Consider the following 23,932-nt stretch of genomic DNA (forward strand, 5'->3'; position numbering starts at 1 on the left):
ATAGTACCGGAAGATTGGAGGTTAGCGAATGTTGTCCCATTGTTTAAGAAGGGCAACAGAGACTTCCCTGGGAATTATAGACCGGTGAGTCTCACTTCTGTTGTGGGCAAGGTTTTAGAAAAAATTATTCGGGATAGGATTTATAGTTATTTGGAGAGTAAAGAATTGATTGGAGATAGTCAGCATGGTTTTGTGGCGGGTAGGTCGTGCCTTACTAACCTTATTGAGTTTTTTGAGAAAGTGACCAAAGAGGTGGATGGGGGTAAGGCAGTGGACGTGGTGTATATGGATTTTAGTAAGGCGTTTGATAAGGTTCACCATGGTAGGCTTCTGCAGAAAATGCAGATGTATGGGATTGGGGGTGATCTAGGGAATTGGATCAGGAATTGGCTAGCGGATAGGAGACAGAGGGTGGTGGTTGATGGTAAATATTCATCATGGAGTTCGGTTTCGAGTGGTGTGCCTCAGGGATCTGTTTTGGGGCTACTGCTGTTTGTAATTTTTATTAATGATCTGGATGAGGGTATAGTTGGGTGGATTAGTAAGTTTGCTGATGACACCAAAGTCGGAGGTGTGGTAGATAGTGATGAAGGGTGTCATAGTTTGCAGGAAGACTTAGACAGGTTGCAGAGCTGGGCTGAGAGGTGGCGGATGGAGTTTAATGCGGAGAAGTGTGAGGTAATTCACTTTGGTAGGAATAACAGATGTGTCGAGTATAGGACTAACGGGAGGACTTTGAATAGTGTGGATGAGCAGAGGGATCTAGGTGTATGTGTACATAGATCCCTGAAAGTTGGGAGTCAAGAAGATAAGGTTGTTAAGAAGGCATACGGTGTCTTGGCGTTTATTGGTAGGGGGATTGAATTTAGGAGTCGCAGCGTCATGTTGCAACTGTACACAACTCTGGTGCGGCCGCACTTGGAGTACTGTGTGCAGTTCTGGTCCCCACATTATAGGAAGGATGTGGAGGCTTTGGAGAGGGTGCAGAGGAGGTTTACCAGGATGTTGCCTGGTATGGAGGGGAGGTCCTATGAGGAGAGGCTGAGGGATTTGGGGTTGTTTTCGCTGGAAAGAAGGCGGCTAAGAGGGGATCTTATTGAAACATATAAGATGATTAGAGGTTTAGATAGGGTGGATAGTAATAGCCTTTTTCCTCTGATGGAGAAATCTAGCACGAGGGGGCATGGCTTTAAATTAAGGGGTGGTAGTTATAGGACGGATGTCAGGGGTAGGTTCTTTACCCAGAGGGTGGTGAGGGATTGGAATGCCCTGCCTGCTGCAGTTGTAAATGCGCCTAGTTTGGGGGCGTTTAAGAGATCCGTGGATAGGTTTATGGATGAGAAGGGATTGGTTTAGGTTAGTGGGTCATTGTTTTGTAACTGGTCGGCGCAACATCGTGGGCCGAAGGGCCTGTTCTGCGCTGTAATGTTCTATGTTCTATGTTCATCCATTAGTACTCTAAAGCTTACTGAATTGTGGTCACTGTTCCTGAACTGCTCCCCTACTAAAACATTGACCACCTGGCTGGGCTCATTTCCCAATACCAGGTCCAGTATGGCCCCTTCCCCAGTTGAACTATCTACATACTGTTTCAAGAAGCCTTCCTGGATACTCCTTACAAACTCTGCCCTATCCACACTCCGAGCACTAAGTGAGTCCCAGTATGGGGGAAGATAAAATCTCCCACCATAACAACTCTGTTACTTTTGCACCTTGCCAAAATCTGCCTACATACCTGTTCCTCTAAATGCCTCTGGCTATCTGTAGTCAGCCTGTTGTTTGGAAACAAAATTTTAAAAATGACGCCATATTCCTGTGAAATTTGTCAAGAACTCCACAGTTCCTGCTTCCCCCTTACATCCGCTATATCCTCTCCATAATTATTGACACTCAGTTGGTAATGTTAATAGATAGATGGAGAGCGTTTAAAGAAATGACTCTCAGAGCTCGGACTTGTGCATTTGTTTGAATGCTACCTTTGAAGCTGCAAAATTCCATGAATCAGTGTTGGTAAAAGATAATTTGGTAAATTATAATGTGGTAAATAGATAATCATGAACTAGTTTTTCATTTTTGACACCCCCATCCTTTATCTGTTTTATGTGCCTTAGAATATTAAAGAACTTTATGCATATTTTAGCCATCAATTGCTGGATGCTTTAGTAAAATCTACACACCTGTCATTGGAAATTCTCAAAAGAAGAATCTTCAAGTAAGTGTTTCTTTTTACTACAATTCTTAATTTTATAAAATAATTCTCCCAAGATAATACTCTATCATGAGACAATTTATGAACTGACGAGAATAATACCGTTAGAAATAGTAATAGTAACTTGTGACTCAAGTAATAATCCAGTGAACATTATCTTTGTGGTCCTGCTTTTTTATTTAACACCTAAATGCTCATAAATGATGGAACCTCTTTCCTAGTCTGATCTATGTCTTTGTTGTTTATTTCGACCACAACAACTGGATGCCTCCCCTTTCTACTGCAAGTTGCTCTTCAGCTCTAAGTGGATGTCCTGAACCCTGGCACTGTGCAGGCAACCTTCTGGACTCTCACTCTTAGCTCCAGACTTTATCTATCTGCCAACTATATTTTCCTTTATGACTACTACATTTCTATTTACCAGTCACACTAAAATGGGTTCCTGACCATGACACATGGCCTGTTGACTCATTGGCTTGCAAGCCTGACTACCATCCAAATAAGTTAATAATATCTTAAACCTGTTGTGAAACTGCAAGAGCTGAAAGAAAAGAAGAAAAAGCTCCTCCACTCTTGCTTTCTCTATCAATATCTTCTTCACTTTCAGTGACAGCTGCTGACCAAATGAAAAACCTTTTGTGCCTTCTGCAAAAAGACTAACCTTCTCCCTCCCTGATGAAATATGGCATCTGAAGCTCAATTTCTAGTTCTTGCCTATTAAGTCCAAGCTCCTCGAGCCATAAATATTCTGTTTATCTGTTCCCATAAGATATAGGAATAGAATTAGGCCATTCGTCTCAGGGTCTGCTTTGCCATTCAATTATGGTTGACATGATTCTATTTCCATTATTCTGCCTTCTCCCTGTAACCCTCGATTCCTTTTTTATCAAGAATGTCCCTATCTTTGTTTTAAAGACAATCCATGACCTGGCCTCCACAGCCCTCTGTGGCAATGAGTTCCACAGATTCACCAGCCTCTGACTGAACAAATTCCTCTTTATCTCAATTTTAAAGGAATGTCCCTTCACTCTGATGTTGTGCCATCATGTTCTGGTCTCTCTCAGTAGTGGGAACATTCTCTCCATGTAAATTCTATCTGGGCCTCTCAGTATTCTGTAAGTTTCAATTAGATTCTTCCTCATCACTCTAAACTAGAACATAGAACATAGAAAAACTACAGCACAAACAGGCCCTTCGGCCCACAAGTTGCACCTAACATATCTCTACCTATTAGGCTTACCTATAACCCTCAATCGTACTAAGTCCCACGTACTCATCCAGAAGTCTCTTAAAAGACCCTATCGAATCTGTCTCCACCACCACCGCTGGTGGCCGATTCCACTCACCCACCACCCTCTGAGTGAAAAACTTATCCCTGACATCTCCTCTGTACCTACTCCCCAGCACCCTAAACCTGTGTCCTCTTGTGGCAGCCACTTCAGCCCTGGGAAAAAGCCTCTGAGAATCCACCCGATCAATACCTCTCAACATCTTATACACCTCTATCAGGTCACCTCTCATCCTTCATCTCTCCAAGGAGAAAAGTCTGAGTTCCCTCAACCTATCCTCATAAGGCATGCCATCCAATCCAGGCAACATCCTTGTAAATCTCCTCTGCACCTTCTCAATGGCTTCCACATCCTTCCTGTAATGAGGCAACCAGAACTGAGCAGCGTACTCCAAGTGGGATCTGACCAGGGTCTTACACAGCTGCAGCATTATCTCCCGACTCCGAAACTCAATTCCTCGATTGATGAAGGCCAGTACACCATATTGCCTTCTTAACCACATCCTCTACCTGCGACGCCGATTTGAGAGTCCTATGAACCTGGACCCCAAGATCCTTCTGATCTTCCACACTGCTAAGAGTCTTACCCATAATTCTCTGCCCATTGAAGTGGTGGAGGCTACCTCATTGAATATGTTTAAGTCATGGGGAGATAGATTTCTGATCGATAAGGGAATTAAGGGTTATGGGGAGCAGGCGGGAAAGTGGAACTGATCCACTTCAGACCAGCCATGATCTTATTGAATGGCGGGGCAGGATTGAAGGGCTAGACAGCCTACTCCTGCTCTTATTTCTTATGTTCTTATGTTCTTATTAGCCGCAATATTATATTCCTTCATTCCATTTGACCTGCCAAAATGAACCACCACACACTTATCCAGGTTGAAGCCCATCTGCCACTTCTCAGCCCAGTTTTGCATCCTATCTATGTCTCGCTGCAACTTCTGACATCCCTCCAAACTATCCACAACACCTCCAACCTCCGTGTCATCAGCACACTTGCCAACCCATCCCTCCACTTTCTCATCCAGGTCATCTATAAAAGTCACAAATGGCAAGGGTCCCAGAACAGATTCTTGTGGCACTCCACTGGTGACCGACCTCTATGCAGAAAAAGCCCCATCCACAACAACTCTTTGCCTTCTATGGCAAGCCAGTTCTGGATCCACAAAGCAATGTCCCCTTGGATTTCATGCCCCCTCACTTTCTCAATAAGCCTTGCATGGGGGACCTTATTGAATGCCTTGCTGAAGTCCATATAAACCACATCTACTACATCTGGGTTAGTAAGTTCGCAGACAATACGGGGTTAGTAAGTTCGCAGATGATACGAGGTTATTAAGCTCGCAGACGATACGAAGGTTGGTGCTGTTGTGGATGGTCTGGAGGGATGTCAGAAGTTGCAGCGGGTCATAGATGGGATGCAAGACTGAGCGGAGAAGTGGCAGATGGACTTCAACGCAGATAAATGTGTAGTGGTCCATTTTGGCAGGACCAATGGGATGAAGGAATACAATATCAAGGGTAGGAGTCTTAGCTGTGTTGAAGAGCAGAGCGATCTTGGGGTCCGGGTCCACAGGACTCTTAAATCGGCCTTGCAGGTGGAGGATGTGGTCAAGAAGGCGTATGGTGTACTGGCCTTCATTAATCGAGGGATTGAGTTTAGGAGTCGGGAGGTAATGCTGCAACTTTATAAGACCCTTGTCAGACCCCACTTGGAGTACTGTGCGCAGTTCTGGTCGCCTTACTATAGGAAGGATGTGGAAGCTATTGAAAGGGTGCAGAGGAGATTTACAAGGATGTTGCATGGATTGGGAGGCATGCCTTATGAAGATAGGTTGAGGGAGCTGGGACTCTTCTCCCTGGAGAGACGAAGGTTGAGAGGCGACCTGATAGAGGTTTATAAGATGTTGAGAGGAATAGAACATAGAACATAGAACATAGAACACTACAGCACAAACAGGCCCTTCGGCCCACGAGTTGCGCCGATCATATCAACACCTATCTATAACCCCCAATCCCATAAAACCCCATATACTTATCCAGAAGTCTTTTAAAAGACCCCAGCGAGTTCGCCTCCACCACCACTGACGGCAGCTGATTCCATTCACTCACCACCCTCTGAGTGAAAAACGTACCCCTAACATCACTTCTGTACTTTCCTCCCCGCACCTTAAACCTGTGTCCTCTCGTAGCGACCATTTCAACCCGGGGAAATAGCCTCTGAGAATCCACCCTATCTATTCCCTATCTATCTAATAGATAGGGTGGATTCTCAGAGGCTATTTCCCAGGGCTGAAATGGTCGCTATGAGAGGACACAGATTTAAGGTGCAGGGAAGCAAGTACAGAGGAGATGTTAGGGGTAAGTTTTTCACTCAGAGGGTGGTGAGTGAATGGAATCGGCTGCCGTTGGTGGTGGTGGAGGCGAACTCGCTGGGGTCTTTTAAAAGACTTCTGGATAAGTATATGGGATCTAATGGGATTGGGGGTTATAGATAGGTCTATGGCTTAGTAGGTATAGAAGTGATCGGCCGAAGGGCCTGTTTGTGCTGTAGTGTTCTATGTTCTATGTTCTACTACTCTCCCTTTGTCAATCTGTTTAGTCACATCTTCAAAAAACTCAACCAGGCTCGTAAGGCACCATTTGCCTTTGACAAAGCTGTGCTGACTGTTTTTGATCGTACTACACTTCTCCAAATGTTCATAAATCATGTCTCTCAGGATCTTTTCCATCAACTTACCAACCACTGAGGTTAGACTCACCGGTCGATAATTTCCTGGGCTATCTCTACTCCCTTTCTTGAATAGAAGAACCACATCCGCAATCCTCCAATCCTCTGGAACCTCTCCCATCTCCATCGATGATGCAAAGATCGTGGCCAGAGAGCTGCTATCTCTTCCCTCGTCCCCCAAAGTAACCTGGGGTACATCCCATCCAGCCCCGGTGACTTATCTAACTTGATGCTTTTCAAAAGCTCCAACACATCCTCTTTCTTAATGTCAACATACTCAAGCTTTTCCGCCTGCCGCAAGCCTGCACTACAATCACCAAGATCCTTTTCCACTGTGAATACTGAAGTATTTATTGAGCACCTCTGCTATTTCTACCGGTTCTATACAAACTTTCCCATCGTCACATTTAACAGGTCCTATTCTTTCACATCTCATCCTTTTGTTCTTCACATACTTGTAGAACGCCTTGGGGTTTTCCTTAATCTTACCTGCCAAGGCCTTCTCATGACCACTTCTGGCTCTCCTAATTTCCTTCTTAAGTTCCTTCCTACAAGTTGTATACTCCTCTAGATCCCTAACATTGCCTAGTTCCCTGTACCTTTTGTACACTTTCCTTTTCTTTTTGACTAGATTCATTACAACTTTCATGCACTACAGTTCCTGTCCTATACCAAAACTTCCCTGTCTCATCGGAGCGCTGTCGTGTAGAACTCCAGACAAACACTCCTTGAAAATCTGCCACATTACTTCTATACATTTCCCCGAGAAAACCTCCTCCCAATTTATGCCTCTAATTTCCTGCCTGATGACTTCATAATTCCCCTTACTCCAGATAAATACTTTCCTAGCTTGCCTGATCCTATCTCTCTCCAACGCTAGTGTAAAGAAGATAGAGTTATGATCACTATCCCCTAAATGCTCTCCCACCGAGAGATCTGACACCTGTCCAGGTTCATTACCCAATACCAAATTAAGTACAGCCTCTCCTCTTGTAGGCTTATCCACATACTGTGTCAGGAAACCTCCTGAACACACCTAACAAACTCCTCCCCTTCTCAACCCCTTACCCTAGGGAGGTTCCATTCGATATTTGGGAAATTAAAGTTTTCCATCACGACAACTCTGTTATTATTACATCTCTCCAGGATCTGTTTCACTATCTGCTCCTCCACATCCTTGTGACTTTTGGGCGGCCTCTTGAAAACAGCCAGCAAAGTTATTGACCTCTCCATATTCCGAATTTCCACCCGCAGAGTCTCCGTAGACAATCCCCCCACGTTGTCCACCTTCTCTACAGCCATGACACCATCTCTGATCAACAGTGCCACTCCCCCACCTCTTTTGCCTCCCTCCCTTTCCCTCCAGAAACATTTGAAATCAACAATTGAAGCATTCAGTCCTGTCCCTGAGTCATCAAACTATATTGAGTATTGATGCAAACTCCTCAGCAGCTCTTTATATGACAACCCCTTCATAGAACATAGAACATAGAACATAGAACATAGAACATAGAACATTACAGCGCAGGACAGGCCCTTCGGCCCACGATGTTGCGCCGACCAGTTACAAAAACAATGACCCACTAGCCTATACCAATCCCTTTTCGTCCATAAACCTATCCAGAGATCTCTTAAACGCCCCCAAACTAGACGCATTTACAACTGCAGCAGGCAGGGCATTCCAATCCCTCACCACCCGCTGGGTAAAGAACCTACCCCTGACATCCGTCCTGTAGCTACCCCCCCTTAATTTAAAGCCATGCCCCCTCGTGCTAGCTTTCTCCATCCGAGGAAAAAGGCTATCACTATCCACCCTATCTAAACCTCTAATCATCTTATATGTTTCAATAAGATCCCCTCTTAGCCGCCTTCTTTCCAGCGAAAACAACCCTAAATCCCTCAGTCTCTCCTCATAGGACCTCCCCACCATACCAGGCAACATCCTAGTAAACCTCCTCTGCACCCTATCCAACGCCTCCACATCCTTCTTGTAATGCGGGGACCAGAATTGCACACAGTACTCCAAGTGCGGCCGCACTAGAGTAGTGTACAGTTGCAACATGACGCTGCGACTCCTAAATTCAATCCCCCTACCAATAAACGCCAAGACACCGTACGCCTTCTTAACAACCTTATCTACTTGATTCCCAACTTTCAGGGATCTATGTACACATACACCTAGATCCCTCTGTTCATCCACACTATTCAAAGTCCTCCCGTTAGCCCTATACTCGACACATCTGTTGCTCCTACCAAAGTGAATTACCTCACACTTCTCCGCATTAAATTCCATCCGCCACCTCTCGGCCCAGCTCTGCAACCTATCTAAGTCTCCCTGCAGACTATGACACCCTTCCTCACAATCTACCACACCTCCAACTTTGGTGTCATCAGCAAATTTACTAATCCACCCAACTATACCCTCATCCAGATCATTAATAAAAATTACAAACAACAGTGGCCCCAAAACAGATCCCTGAGGCACACCACTCGTAACTGAACTCCATGATGAATATTTACCATCAACCACCACCCTCTGTCTCCTATCTGATAGCCAATTCCTGATCCAACTTCCTAGATTACCCCCAATCCCATACATCTGCATTTTCTGCAGAAGCCTACCATGGTGAACCTTATCGAACTCCTTACTAAAATCCATATATACCACGTCAACTGCCTTGCCCCCATCCACCTCTTTGGTCACCTTCTCAAAAAACTCAATAAGGTTAGTAAGGCACGACCTACCCGCTACAAAACCATGCTGACTATTTCTAATCAATTCATTACACTCCAAATAACTATAAATCCTATCCCTAATAATTTTTTCTAAAACCTTGCCCACAACAGAAGTAAGACTCACCGGTCTATAATTCCTGGCAAAGTCTCTGTTCCCCTTCTTAAACAATGGGACAACATTCGCTATCCTCCAATCCTCCGGGACTACACCAGAGACCAATGACGACCTGAAGATCAGAGCCAGAGGCTCTGCAATCACCTCTCTAGCCTCCCAGAGAATCCTAGGGTAGATCCCATCCAGACCAGGGGACTTATCTATTTTCAGCCCCTCAAGAATTTCCAGCACATCCCCCTTATCAACCGTAATACTGTCTATTTTACACCCCTGCAACCCAATGTCCTCCTCAGCTATATTCATGTCCCCCTGCGTGAACACCGAAGAGAAATATTGGTTCAATACTTCTCCAATCTCCTCCGGTTCCACACACAACTTCCCCCTGCTGTCTGTAACTGGCCCTAATCTTGCCCTGACCAACCTTCTGTTCTTGACATACCTATAGAACGCCTTAGGATTCTCCTTAATCCTATCAGCCAAAGTCTTCTCATGTCCTCTTTTAGCCCTTCTCAACTCACTCTTCAACTCCCTCCTAGCTAATCTAAAGCTTTCTAGTGCACTATCTGAGCCCTCCAATCTCATCCGAACATAAGCCTCCTTTTTCTTTTTAACCATCGACTCAACTCTTTTAGTGCACCATGGTTCCCTAGATCTACCAAATCCTCCATGCCTGACAGGGACATACCTATCAAGGACTCGCAGTAGCTGCTCCTTGAAAAAACTCCACATTTCGGACGTTCCCAGTCCCTGTAATCTCCTAGTCCAATCTATGCTTCCTAATTCACTCCTAATAGCCTCATAATTGCCCTTACCCCAGCTAAAACTACTGACCCGAGGTTCATGCCTATCCCTTCCCATCACGAAGGTGAACGTAACCGAATTGTGGTCACTATCACCAAAATGCACACCAACTTCCAAGTCTAGCACCTGGTCTGGCTCATTTCCCAGCACCAAATCCAATATAGCCTCACCTCTAGTTGGCCTATCTACATACTGAGTCAAAAAACCTTCCTGCACGCTTTGTACAAACACTGACCCCTCTAGCGAGCTAGAACTATAGCAATTCCAATCAATATTCGTAAAGTTAAAGACCCCCATAACAATTACCCTATTACTTTCACTCCTAACCAGGATTGTCTCCGCAATCCTTTCCTCAACCTCTCTTGAACTTTTAGGAGGTCTATAAAAGACTCCCAACAGGGTGACCTCTCCTCTCCTATTTCTAATCTCTGCCCATACTACCTCAACTGACAAGTCCTCATCAAACTTCCTCTCCGACACTGTGATACAGTCCTTGACTAGCAATGCTACCCCACCCCCCCTTCTACCTTCATCTCTACTCCGACTAAAGCATTTGTACCCCGGAACCTGCAACATCCATTCCTGACCCTGCTCTATCCATGTCTCTGAAATGGCCACAACATCAAAGTCCCAGGTACTGATCCATGCTGCAAGTTCATCCACTTTATTGCGAATACTCCTCGCATTTAAGTACACACATTTCAAACCCTGCTCCGCCCCACCCCCACTATGCCGTGCCTTGCATTCCCCAACTATGCCCCCCTCACTTTCACCCCCTTTCCTCACTATCCCTCCCCCCCTCCGAATCAGTTTAAACCTCCCTGCATCGCCTTTGCAAATTTACCCCCCAGGATATTGATTCCCCTCTGGTTCAGGTGTAGACCATCCCTCTTATAGAGGTCCCACCTTCCCCAGAATGAGCCCCAATTGCTCAAGTACCTGAACCCCTCCCTCCTGCACCATCCCCTCAGCCACGAGTTCAAACTTTCCCTCTCTCTATTCCTCTCTAAACTATCCCGTGGCACAGGCAAGAGTCCAGATACAACTACTCTTTCAGACTTTGCCTTTAGTTTCCACCCCAACTCCATAAATCTTTGCTTAATATCCCCTTCCCTTAATCTCCCTATGTCATGTGTCCCCACATGAACTATAACTTGGGGTTGATCTCCCTCTCCCCTAAGAGTCCTGAATACTCTGTCCGATACATCCCGGACCCCAGCCCCTGGTAGGCAACACACCAGTCCTGAGTCCCTACCCTTACCTCCAACTCTCCTATCCGTCCCCATAACTGTGGAGTCCCCAATCACGAGGCCCAATCTCTTACCCCTAACCACCTGAGGCTTGCCAATAGGCTCACCCCCAGAGACCTGCTCCCTTTGGCTATCCCCAGTTGATTTCTCCTCAACTGTAGCCTCCAGGATCGAAAACCTATTTTGGAGGGGAACAGCCCCAGGGGATTGTCCCCCCAACTGCTTCTGGGATCATTCCTGGGATCATTCTTGTGAACCTCCTCTGAACCACTTCCAAGGCCAGCCCATCCTTCCTTAGGTGTGGGGCCCATAAGTGTTCAATATTCCAAATGGAGTCTGACCAGAACCTTAGCCTCAGGAGTACATTCATCCTCTTGTATTCTGCCCTCTAGAAATTAATGCTAACATTGAATTAGTCTTCTTAACTGCCAACTGAGCCTGCATGTTAACCTTAAGAGAATCCTGAATCAAGGCTGCCAAGTCCCTTTGTGCTTCAGATTTCTGAAACTCTTCTCCATTTAGAAAATAGTCTATGCCTCTATTCTTCTTACCAAAGTGCATCATCTCATACTTTCCCACATTGCATTCCATCTGCCACTTCTTTGCCCACTCTCCAAGCCTGTCCAAGTCATTATGTGGCGCCCCCATTTCCTCAACACTACGTCTCCCTCTACACATCTTTGTATCATCTGCAAATTTAGCACCATGCACTCAGTTCCATCTTCCAGATCATTAATATGTATAGTGAAAATTTGCGGTTCTAACACTGACTCTTGTGCAACACCACCAGTCACTGGTTACCATCCTGGAAAGGACCCCTTTATCTCCACTCTCTGCCTTATTTCTGTCAGCCAATCTTCTATCCATGCCAGTACTTCACCTCTAACATTATTGGCTGTTAGTTTATTCAGCTGTTTCTTGAAGGCACCTTGTCAAAGGCTTTCTGGAAATCCAAAGAAATCATATCCACTGACTCTCCTTTGTCTAACGTCTTTGTTGCCTCCTCAAAGGATTCTAACAGATTTGTCAGATATGACCTCCCTTTGATGAAGCCATACTGACCCAGCCCTATTTTACCATGCATTTCCAAGTACTCTGCAATTTCATCCTTAGTAATGGATTCCAAGATCTTACCCATAACAGAGGTCAGGCTAACTGGCCTAAATTTCCCATCATCTGCCTCCCTCCCTTCCCATTTCTTGGTGCTCCCTCACAGATCTGATCTCTCTCTGCTCCTTCAAGGTAAGTGAAGTTAGAGATAGGAGGAATGCTGGAATGTACTTTATAGAACTTGGAGAAAAAGAGGCTTGGCTGGGTGAGGGAACCACAGTTCACAAAGGAGGTTGAATGTCTTGTCAAGAGGAAAAGGAAGCGCATGTAAGGATGAAAAAACAAGGTTCAGTTGGGTCACTTGAGGGTTACAAGGTAGCCAGGAATGACCTAAAAAAAGGCTTCGGAGAGCTAGGAGGGGGCATGAGAATTCCTTCGTAGATCGGACGAAGGAAAATACCAAGGCTTTTTACTCTTACGTGAGAAATAAAAGAATGACCAGAGTGAGGTTAGGGCCAGTCAAGGATAGTAGTGAGAACTTGTGCATGGAGTCAGAAGAGATAGATGAGGCATTGAATGAATACTTTTCTGCGGTGTTCACTGAGGATAGGGGCCATGTTTTTGAGGATGAGCGTGTGATCCTGGATGATAGAATAAAGGAGGTTTATGTTCTGAGGGAAGATGTATTAGGAATTTTGAAAAACCTGAGGGTTGATAAGTCCCCTGGGCCAGATGGGATATATCCTAGGATGCTTTGGGAGGCAGGGGATGAAATTGCAGAGCCCATAGCTTTGATCTTTGGGTCCTCACTGTCCACAGGGATTGTGCCAGAGGACTGGAGAGTGGTGAATGTTGTTCCTCTCTTCAAAAAAGGAAATAGAAATGACCCTGGTAATTGTAGGCCAGTTAGTCTTAATTCAGTGGTCAATAATTTAATGGAAAGGGCCCTGAGGGATAGGATTTGTGACCAGTTGGAAAGTTGCAGCTTAATCTGGGATATTCAGCATGGTTTCGTGAGGGGTAAGTCTTGCCTTGCAAATTTGACTGAATTCTTTGAGGAGGTAACTAGGTGTGTAGACGAAGGTAAAGCAGCTGATGTCGTATACATAGATTTTGGTAAGGCGTTTGATAAGGTTCCCCATGGTAGGCTCATGAAGAAAGTAAGGAGGTGTGGGGTAGAAGAAATTTGGCTAAGTAACTGGCTGTCTTGTAGCAGTCAGAGGGTGGTGAAGGAAGGAAAATTTTCAGACTGGAGGCCAGTTACCAGCGGTGTACCACAGGGGTAAGTGCTGGGTCCTCTGCTATTGGTGATTTTTATCAATGACTTGAAGGAGGGGGCTGAAGGGTGGGTTAGTAAATTTGCTGATGACACCGAGATTGGTGGAGAAATGGATGAGGTGGAGGGCTGTTGTAGGCTGCAAAAAGACATTGATAGGATGAGGGATGTGGAGGAACAGAAAGATCTTGGGGTTCATATCCACTGATCTCTGAAGGTTGCCACTTAAGTGGATAGACCTCTGAAGAAGGCTTATAGTGTGTTAGCGTTTATTAAAAGGGGGTTTGAGTTTAAGATACGTGGGGCTATGCTGCAACTATATCAGATGTTGGTGAGACCACATTTGGAATATTGTGTCCAGTTCTGGGAATTCGCTGTAAGAAGGATGTGGAAGCATTGGAGAGAGTGCAGAGGAGATTTACCAGGATGCTGCCTGGTTTGGAGCGTAGGTCTTATGGGGAAAGGTTGAGGGAGCTGGGGCTTTTCTCTTTAGAGCGGAGGAGGATGAGAGATGACTTAATAGAGGTTTATAAGATGATGAGGGGGATAGAGTGGATGTTTAGAGACTGTTTCCTCGGGTGATGTAGCTGTTACTAGGGGGCATAACTTTAAGGTTCATGTTGGGAGATATAGGAGGGATGTCCAAAGTAGATTCTTTACTCAGAGAGTTGTTGGGGTGTGGAATGCACTGCCTGCTGTGATATTGGAATCAAACACTTTAGGAACTTTCAAGTGGTTATTGGATAGGCACATGGAGCACTCCAGAATGATAGTAAGTAGGATAGTTTGATCTTGGGATTGGACATAGCTCAGCACAACATTGTGCTGTATGTTCTATGTTCTAAAGTTATGTGTATAATGTCACTGTCTTACTTGTCTAATGTTTATTTTATGCCTATATGTTATTTGATTCAGCACATCAGGGAGAAGAGGAATGTATGGTTATTCAAACAATGTTGAGGAATTCGCTCCTTTTTTGAAGGCTGAAGTGTACTTGGCAATTCCAAATGTGGTATGTTATTGTAATGTATTTGGATATGTAGTTGATCTTAAAGGATGACAACATCTATTCTAAATTTATTGCTGTCAGTTGCCAGCCTATCCATTGCTGCAGCATGGATAGATACTAAAGCAATTTGAGTCCCTGGCCAGAAAAAAACAGGCAGGTGGGGCAGGCAGTTGATTTGATTCAGACTGGCACAATAACAGATGGCCTGGAGAGTGTCTAGCCAGGAACATTATTAGTTTGGGAAGGTGGAGAAGTCACGATTGTACCAATATAATGATACTGTGCCTTTAAGAAATGTATATGCAAGATATTTCTTGTGCATGATTTGTTTTAACGGTTTGTTTTATTATCAGTCCCATTTTGGTTATATCCGACATCCCCTGAAATTACTGCAGCAGCGCAATTGATCATAACTGCTAAAATGTTTGTTTTAATCTGGACTAATGCAGGATTGTTCTTTAAGTGTCTTCCCTAGAGTTTTTCAAAGTGGAGCTTGATTTGGGTTTTGACAGGAAAAGTCATGTTACTGGACAGGGCTTGGTTCATGGTAAGAAAACCAGTTGTGTTATTGCTTGGGAACTGTAGAAAAAAGTAACTCTTTCTCTCTCTAAAGATTGGAGACTGGAGACTACTTGCCAGAAAATAGGTCTATTTCTCTGATCCTTCACTGGAAACTGTTGTATAGAAGTCAGGTGACAGATGTCCTCTGTATCAGTCCAGAGGGCTTAAAAAACAGGAAATTGAGCATGCATGTGATCATATTTGTTTTTGGCGTTAATTGGTTCTGAAGGAGGATGTACATCTATGGGGATATTGCCTAAATTGGAACTATGGAAAAAGATTGCTGTGAAGAATTATACTTCATCATAATTAAGTATTTTAATTGGTAAACGTTATGCTAATTCTTTTAGTTATGTTTTAACTGTGTTAAATAAAGTTTGTTTGTTTTAATAAAATCTACCAAATGAATCAATAGAATTACGCCTGGCGTGAAAAACCTTATGTTCACGCTAATACCAAAATCAAATAAAGTTGGGGTCTGGTCTAACACCATACTATACCTTGGAGTTTCTGATCTGGTTCCTCACAAACTGAGGGCTGGTCCAGGATTAAATATAGTTTCTTGTTTGGTTTTGGATTATTGGACTCAAAGTGAATGAGTATTCATGTTTTGTTTTCAAGTGTTGTAAATGTTAGTTTAAGTAGTGAGTGCCTTAGGGAATAAGTACTCTTTCAGTGGCTAACAGTTCCCTAGGTGTGGAAGAAATCACATGGGGTGGTTTGAAAAAAGGTGGTTAAAGCAAAATTTTTGGAATTTGCAAACAAGCTCCAGTTGCCATTATCTAAGGAGAAAAATGGAGACAATTGCAGTGATAGTTCACCATTTTAATTTGCCATAAAGACAGTTGGAATACCTGAACATTTCTGTTCTATCCTTACAAATGAAACAGCTTGAATTAGAAGCAAAAGAAAGAGAAAGTAGCAAATGCAGGAGAAAAATAAAGGAACAGTGTAAGAGAATTGAAACAGCTTGAATGACAGGCAAGGGAAAAAGAAAGAGAAAGAATAGCCCTGCAAGAAGAAAATAAATAAAAGAATAGCCTTGACAGAACAAAAAGAAAAAGAGAGAGAATTTGAACTTTGGAAACTGGAACTAAAAAGTGAATGACCACTTAGAATGGCGGAGGTAAAGGTAAAAGCTGGAGAGGTGAGGAAAAGTGAACCCATCATAGACAAAGGCCTGGTGAGATCTGTTTACATATGTCCAAGCATTGCCTAGGTTTGACAAGAATGATGTAGAAGCGTTTTTCATTTCATTTCACAAAGTAGCTAACAAATGAAATGGCCATAGACCATTTGGATGTTGTTGATTCAAATAAAATTGATAGGTAGAGCTTTTGAGGTGCTTGCTTCACTATCAGAGGGGATATCTAGGGTTTATGATGTAGTTAAAATAGCCATCTTAAGTGCATATGAACAAGTACCAGAAACCTACACAGGTGAGGGTTCAGAAATCTAAGGAAAGAACTTAGTCAAAAGTACATAGAATTTGAAAGGATCAAACAAAGTAACTTTGACAAGTGGATAAGGGAATTGAAAATAGACCAGACATTTAACATTCTTAGGGAGAAATTTAGAAATTCACTGCCAGAACTAATAAGAACTTAAGAACAGATGGTTAAAACTAAAATATTAGCAGCAGAATTGGGAGATGATTATGGGTTAATTCACAAATCAAAATTTGGGCCACGATTCTCCCATTGCAACCCACAACTTTTCTGGTGGGTCGCGGTGGGAGATGCGTGTCTGAGGCCTTAAACAGGGATTTGCACAGATGCTGGGATCGCATGTTCATCTCCCAGAGTCAGTTGAATAGTTACCAGCCAGACCGTGCTGGAAACTGGCAGGAAGGCAGGTAAGTGATTTAAATCTTTTCTGCATGTATTTTAAATATGTACATGTATTCATTATCAGAACCTTTCTGGTTCCGATTGAATCTCCCACCCCGCCAGGAGTACTTCATTCCGACAGGGTTCAAACTAGCTCACCAATTTCAGGGAACTAGCAGGGGACCCCGTTGGAATGAAGACGGAGGCAATTGGGGCCCCCCCAGGAATCTGATGCTGGGGGGCTTCTGCCTCTGGGCTTGGGCACCCTGGCAGTGCCAGCTTGTGCCCCCTGTCACTACCCAAGGGCCAAAGTGACCATGCCCAAGGTGGCACTTTGGCACTGCGCATCAGGTATTGGGCAGTGCCAATGGAGTGGGGTTATTGTGGGCAGGGCCTAGGACAGTCAGTGGGGGTGGGGGTTCCTGCTGCCACTCTGCAGGTCGGATCGGTCTGGGATGGAGGGACAGCAGCAATTGGGGTGGGCTGGGGTGTGGGGGGTGGTCTGCAAGTGGGGTGCCTCCCTCTGGCGGGGGGGATGGGGTCTGACCCCAGGGGGCGTCAATGGGGAAGAGGGTCACCACTGCTGGGGGGGTTAGGCATGGACATCGGGGCGCTCCAGGATGGGGAGTGGGGATCAGGGCTGACCTGGGAATTGCTGTGAGGGCTGTGATCATGCCGTGGGTTAGCGGGTGGAGACTGGGGAGTCTGGAGTGGCAGCATTGCAGTGGTTCCAGACTGGCCAGTGATTGGGCTGGCCAAGAAACAGGAGATTGACAGTTTGGGGCTAAACTCTGGTGCAAATAAGCCCTGCCTCCCTGCCCCCGGCTTTTTAATGATATTCACGAGTGGGACCTCTTCAGTGCACAGTGTGTGGCGGTTCAGGTGAGAAGCTGAAATGTCAGAACAGTTGGGATTTAGAATAGTTTTCCCGCCAATTCAACACTTTTGGGAGAATCGCTCCCTTGGAATTTGACATCAACTTCAATCTGTGAGGGATAGAAACTGGGGAAAAGAGAAATTCTCAGGTGGTAAAGGTAAAACAGATCTCATTGGAGCTAGTAAAGAAGGTGTAGCTCAGGTTAAAAAGGAAGCCCATGAGGGTGGAAGAGAAATAAAAAGCCTCAGACGCATTCCCTGTAATAAAGACATACAAAGTTACAGTGTTGGTGGTTTAAGAAAAACATTAGGAAGACAGGCATGGTAAAACAGGATAAACTTGTTAAGGTGGTAAAGGAAACCACAACTGAATCTAAAGAAATACAAAAAAATGTACACTGGTCAGGGATTGGTCAGGGATCTCTTTAAAGAATTTACTTGCGTTGGTAAAGTTTACTTGTGTGCTAGGAGGGGTAGGTAAAGAATTTAAAATTTTAAGAGATACAGAAGCAAATCAAGCTTTCATGAGAAGTGAGGAGATGTGTGGTTCAGAAGGAGTATTGCCAGAAAAGGTGATAATGTGTGGAATTCATTGTGAAAAGAGTAGCATAAGGTGAAGTTGAAGAACCCAGTGAAAAGTGGTGATCGAAGTAATAAAGAAATGATTTTTTCTGGGAATGTAGTTTTTTAGCTCCAGGCCCTCCTCTCTACCCCTGCACCACCTTGCATAATAACCATGTTCCCACCAGTAGCTGCTACATTCCTCAAACTGCAACTCCCACTCAAGCTCCACATCCGCCATACCTTATCTTTAATCTCAAAACTCTCGCCTACACTCTCCCTATTTGTGTCAGTGCAGGAGCAACCCAACCACAACAAATGTAAGCCTGAGTAACCAGCTAAATAATGCTGGAGATCAGAACTCTCAAGTTTTGAGGAAGGAGCCCTCATGCTTACTGGGAAGGAGAAAGCCCACATCTGTGCTGCTGTTCAAGTGGGGTGCGCACACAAAGGTGAGAATCCTCAAGACATGCTGTCATTCCTCAAGTCTCCAGAGAAAAATCAATGTTCCCCCTTTTATCCTCTGTGATCCACTAATGCAATTCCCCTTCTCTTGCAGGCTAATCAACTGAGAAGGCAGGACCATTCTATGTTTCTTTCTATTCTCGTGTACTCTGGACCCAATAGAAGCAAGTGGCTCTGAGGGAGACTACTCCGACCTTACCTTGGGAGAGGCATTACAGCTGTCACCCACACCTGACACCAGTGCTGATACTCACATCACAATGCGATCACTAAGTAGGCAGGTTTCTGGGTCACTCACTGGTGAATGAATGCCTTACAAATGAAGGTCCATAATAGGCGAAGTCAGGGGCTCAGAGGGATGCCTGAACCCAGGACTCTGCTGTTTGTTTGTCCCACGGATGCTGCAGCTGCAAGGGTAGAGCTGTGAGCTTGAGGAAGGGATGATAGAATCATAGAGACATACATTGCAGAAAAAGCTCTTCAGCCATCAAATCTGTACCGATAATATCTACCACGAAAGGCACGTTAATTTATTTTCCTGCACTTGTCCCATATCGAATATTATGATATTTCAAGTTGTCATCCGAATTTTTTTTAAAGATTGAAAGGTTTCCGGCCTCAACCATCTTTCGAGGCAGTATAATCCAGATTCCCACAACCCTCTGAGCGAAAAAGGTTTTTTTCTCAAAACCCCTCTGAATCTCCTGCCCCTATCCAAAAAATTTTGCCTCCTCATGATTGACCTCCTCAACCAAACAGAACAACTTCTCCCTATCACCCTGTCCATACCCCTCATAATCTTGTACACATCAATCTTGTTCTCTCTCAGACTTCTCTGCTCTAAAGAAAACAATTCAGACCTATTCAGTCTCTATTTATAGCTCAAATGCTCCATCCTACACAACATCCTTGCAAACCTCCTCTGAACCCATTCCAGTGCTATCCTTCCTATGGTGAGGTGACCAGAACTGCACACAATACTCCAGCTGTGGCCTAACCCATGCTCTGTACAACTCCAGCGTGAGCTCCTTGCTCATATATTCGATGCCATGACTAATAAAAGCAAGTGATCACTGTGCTTCCTTAATTTATTCTGTTCATCTTTCTGTCCATGTCCTTCATAATATTATATATTCCCTCCTCAGACTCAAGGTTGATTGGAGGAATCCCAATGCCTACTATCTGAGGAGATAACTCAGAAATCAGAGGGACGTTTTTTACACAGAGCATGGTGGGAGCCTGGAATGCACTGCCAAGTAGGGTGGTGGAGGCAGACATGCTGGGATTGTTTAAGACTTATCTGGATAGTGACATGAACAGACTTGGAATGGAGGGATACAAACAAATGGTCTAGTTGGACCAAAGAGAAGCACAGGCTTGGAGGGCCGAAGACCTGTTTCCTGTGCTGTACTGTTCTTTGTTTTGTTGCGATATGAAGATCATGAAGATCACCGTCACTGCAGCACAACAAGGCCAACACTGTGAGGGTGGTGTATGCAGTGCAGACCAAAGCACAAGACATGCACTCCATGGCAGGCAATATCTGCTCCATAGTTCAGACCATGATCTTCATATCTGAGTCTGTGAGCCCCATGGTGCAAGGCTTCAACCGCATGCTGCAGGCACTGGTGAAAATCCACAGTGTGTCAGTGCCAGAAGACAGCGAAGCTTCTGGATCACACTCCAGCTGTCCCTCTATCTCATGGAGGAGAACAGGGTCCCACCCAAGAAGTAGAAGAGGAAAAGGTCGGCAGGAGTACAGCATTTTCAGCCCATCTGGCACTGCGCACCCAGTTTGCAGGTATCTGCAAACTTTGAGATGTTACATTTTATTCCCTCACGCAAATCATTAATGCATATTGTGAAAAGCTGGGGTCCTAGCACCAATCCCTGCGGCACCCCACTAGTTACTGTCTGTCAATTTTGAAAACAACCAATTAACTCCTACTCTTTTTTTTCTCTCTGCTAACCAGTCTTCTATCCATCTCAGTATACTTCCCCCAATCCTATGCGCTTTAATCTAGCACAATAATCTCTTGTGCGTGACTTTGTCAAATGCTTCCTGAAAATCCAAATATACCACATCGATTGACTTCCCTTCTCATCTCTACTAATTACATCTTCAAAGAATTGGAACAGATTTGTCAAGCATGATTTCCCTTCATAAATCCATGCTAACTCTGCCTGATCCTGTTGCTGCTTTCTAAATGCTCCGCTATAAAATCCTTGATAATATATTCGAGAGTTTTCCCCAGTACCAATGTTAGGCTTGTTGGTCAATAATTCCCTGTTCTCCCTCTACCTTCCTTCCTGAATACTGGAGTGACATTTACTACCCTCCAATCTGCAGGCTCTGTTCGAGTTTGTAGAATCCTGGAAGATGACCACCAATGCATCCACTATTTCTAAAGCTACTTCCTTAAGTACTCTGGCATATAGATTATCAGGCCCCGGGGGTTTACCTTTCTTCAATCCCATCAATTTTCCCAACACCATTTCTCTACTAATATTGATCTCTCTCAGTTCTTCATTCTCACTAAATCTTGCATTCTCTAACATTTCTGGAATCTGATTTGTATCATCTTTTATAAAGACAGAACCAACGTATGTATTCAGTTGCTTTGCCATTTCTTTGTCCCCTGTTATACATTCCCCCTTTTCTGGGGGTCAGTCTTTATGCTCCCTGCAAGCTTATTTTTGTATTGTATTTTCCTCTTCTTAATCAATCCCCTAGTCCTTCTTTGCTCAATTTTAAACTGCTCCCAATTCTCAGACCTATTATTTTTCTTGTCCAGTCTGTATGCTTCTTCCTTTGTAAACCATGGATTGCCCTCTTACCCATTTTGCCTTTGTGCCAGATGGGAATATGCAGTTCCCCCCTGCATTCCTTGAATGTTTGTCATAAGAGATTATCATCTCATTAAGTAACTCTCCCCAATCTACCAAGGCCACCTCACACTTCATATCTTCATAGTTTCCTTTATTAAGATTTGGCACAAGTCGACTACTTCACTCTCCATCTTGATAAAAAATTCTACCATGTTATGGTTGTTCATCCCCAAGGAGTTTCACACAACAAGATTGGCAATGGTAATTCTCGTTACACAAGTTCCAGTCTAAGATGGTCTGCTCTCTAGTTGGTTCATCCACATATTTGTCACCATGTGGTGGCACAGTGGTTAGCAATGCTGCCTCACAGCACGAGGGACCTGGGTTCAAATCCTGCCTTGGATCATTGTCTGTGTTGAATTTGCACATTCTCTTGATGTCTGCGTGGATTTCCTCTGGGTGTTTCAGTTTCCACCCACAGTCCAAAGATGATTTTGATTTGATCTATTATTATCATATGTATTAACATAGAGTGAAAAGTAATGTTTCTTGCATGCAAAACAGACAAAACATACCGTCCATAGAGATGGAAACAGGACAGTGCAGAATGGAGTGTTACAGTCATAGGCTGTAAAGAATGATCAACTTAATGTAAGGGAAGTCCATTCAAAAGTCTGACAGCAGCATGTGAGGATTGAAACTAGTTTGGCAGGCGGTGGGAACCAAAGCAAAGGTGAATTAGCTGAAAGGGAACCAGAGAGTAGGGCTAGTAAGAAACATAGAAACATAAAACATAGAAACATAGAACATTACAGCACAGTACAGGCCCTTCGGCCCTTAATGTTGTGCTGAGCAATGTCCAATCCCAAGATCAAGCTATCCCCTCCCTATAATTCTGGAGTGCTCCATGTGCCTATCCAATAACCACTTGAAAGTTCCTTAAGTGTCCAACTCCACTATCACAGCAGGCAGTCTATTCCACACCCCAACCACACTCTGAGTGAAGAATCTACTGTATACATCCCTCCTACATCTCCCAACATGAACTTTACAGTTGTGCCCCCTAGTAACAGCTGCATCCACCCGAGGAAATAGTCTCTGCATGTCCACTCTATCAATCCCTCTCATCATCTATGAACCTCTATTAAGTTGCCTCTCATCCTCCTCTGCTTCAGAGAGAAAAGCCCCAGCTTTCTTAATCTTTCCTCATAAGACCTACCCTCCAAACCAGGCAGCATCCTGGTAAATCTCCTCTGTACTCTCTCAATGCTTCCACATCCTTCTTGTAATGAGGTGACCAGAACTGAACACAATATTCCAAATGTGGTCTCACCAATGTCCAATATAGTTGCAGCTTAACCCACGGCTCTTAAACTCAAACCTCCTGTTAATAAACGCGAACACACTATAAGCCTTCTTTCACGGCTCGATCCACTTGAGTGGCAACCTTCAGAGATCTGTGGATATGAACGCCAAGATCTCTCGGTTCGCCCACATTCCTTAAAACCCTGCCGTTGACCCTGTAATCTGCATTCAAGTTTGTCCTACTAAAATGAATCACCTTACACTTATCAGGGTTAAACTCCATCTGCCACTTTTTAGCTCAGGTCTGCATCCTATCATTGTCTCTTTGCAGCCTGCAAGAGCCCTCCACCTCATCCACTACTCCACCAATCTTGGTGTCATCAGCAAATTTACTAACCCACCCTTCAGCCCCTTCTTCCAAGTCATCGATAAAAATCACAAAAAGCAGAGGACCCAGCACTGACCCCTGTGGTATACGGCTGGTAACTGGCCTCCAGTCTGAAAATTTTGCCTCCACCACCACCCTCTGTCTTCTATGATACGTGATGTGGATGTGCCGGCGTTGGACTGGGGTAAACACAGTAAAAAGTCTGACAACACCAGGTTTTAGTCCAACCGATTTATTGTGCGTTTACTATCAAATAAATTGGTTGGACTAAAACCTGGTGTTGTCAGACTTTTTCTATGATACAGCCAGTTACTTATCCAATTGGCCAAATTTCCTTCTATCCCACACCTCCTTATCTTTTTCATGAGCCTACCATGGGGAACCTTATCAAACGCCTTACTAAAATCCATGCATACAACATCAACTGCTCTACCTTCGTCCACACTCAAAGAAACAGCTGGCAAGGTTGGGTTGCTAATCAAAGATGGTCTAGTGGACTGAAGTGCATTTGTTTCAATGCGAGAAGTGTAACAGGTAAGGCAGATGAACTTAGAGCTTGGATTAGTACTAGGAACTACGATGTTGTTGCCATTACAAAGACTTGGTTAAGGGAAGGACAGGATTGGCAGCTTAACATTCCAGGATACAGA

General features: G+C 44.3%; 1 protein-coding gene across 1 annotated transcript in view; it reads left to right on the forward strand.

Moving 5' to 3' along the window:
- The window catches only part of LOC145345623 (dynein axonemal heavy chain 8-like), a 1,557,438-nt gene that overhangs the window by 522,913 nt on the left and 1,010,593 nt on the right, over positions 1–23,932 (forward strand). Inside the window, exons 25-26 of the mRNA XM_080193457.1 lie at positions 2,112–2,212; positions 14,387–14,471. Coding sequence (XP_080049583.1) covers positions 2,112–2,212; positions 14,387–14,471 — 186 coding nt within the window. The remainder of the gene's footprint in view (positions 1–2,111; positions 2,213–14,386; positions 14,472–23,932) is intronic.

The sequence above is a fragment of the Carcharhinus amblyrhynchos genome, chromosome 7, assembly GCF_965287045.1.
Source record: "Carcharhinus amblyrhynchos chromosome 7, sCarAmb.v2.hapA, whole genome shotgun sequence".
NCBI classification, from domain to species: domain Eukaryota; kingdom Metazoa; phylum Chordata; class Chondrichthyes; order Carcharhiniformes; family Carcharhinidae; genus Carcharhinus; species Carcharhinus amblyrhynchos.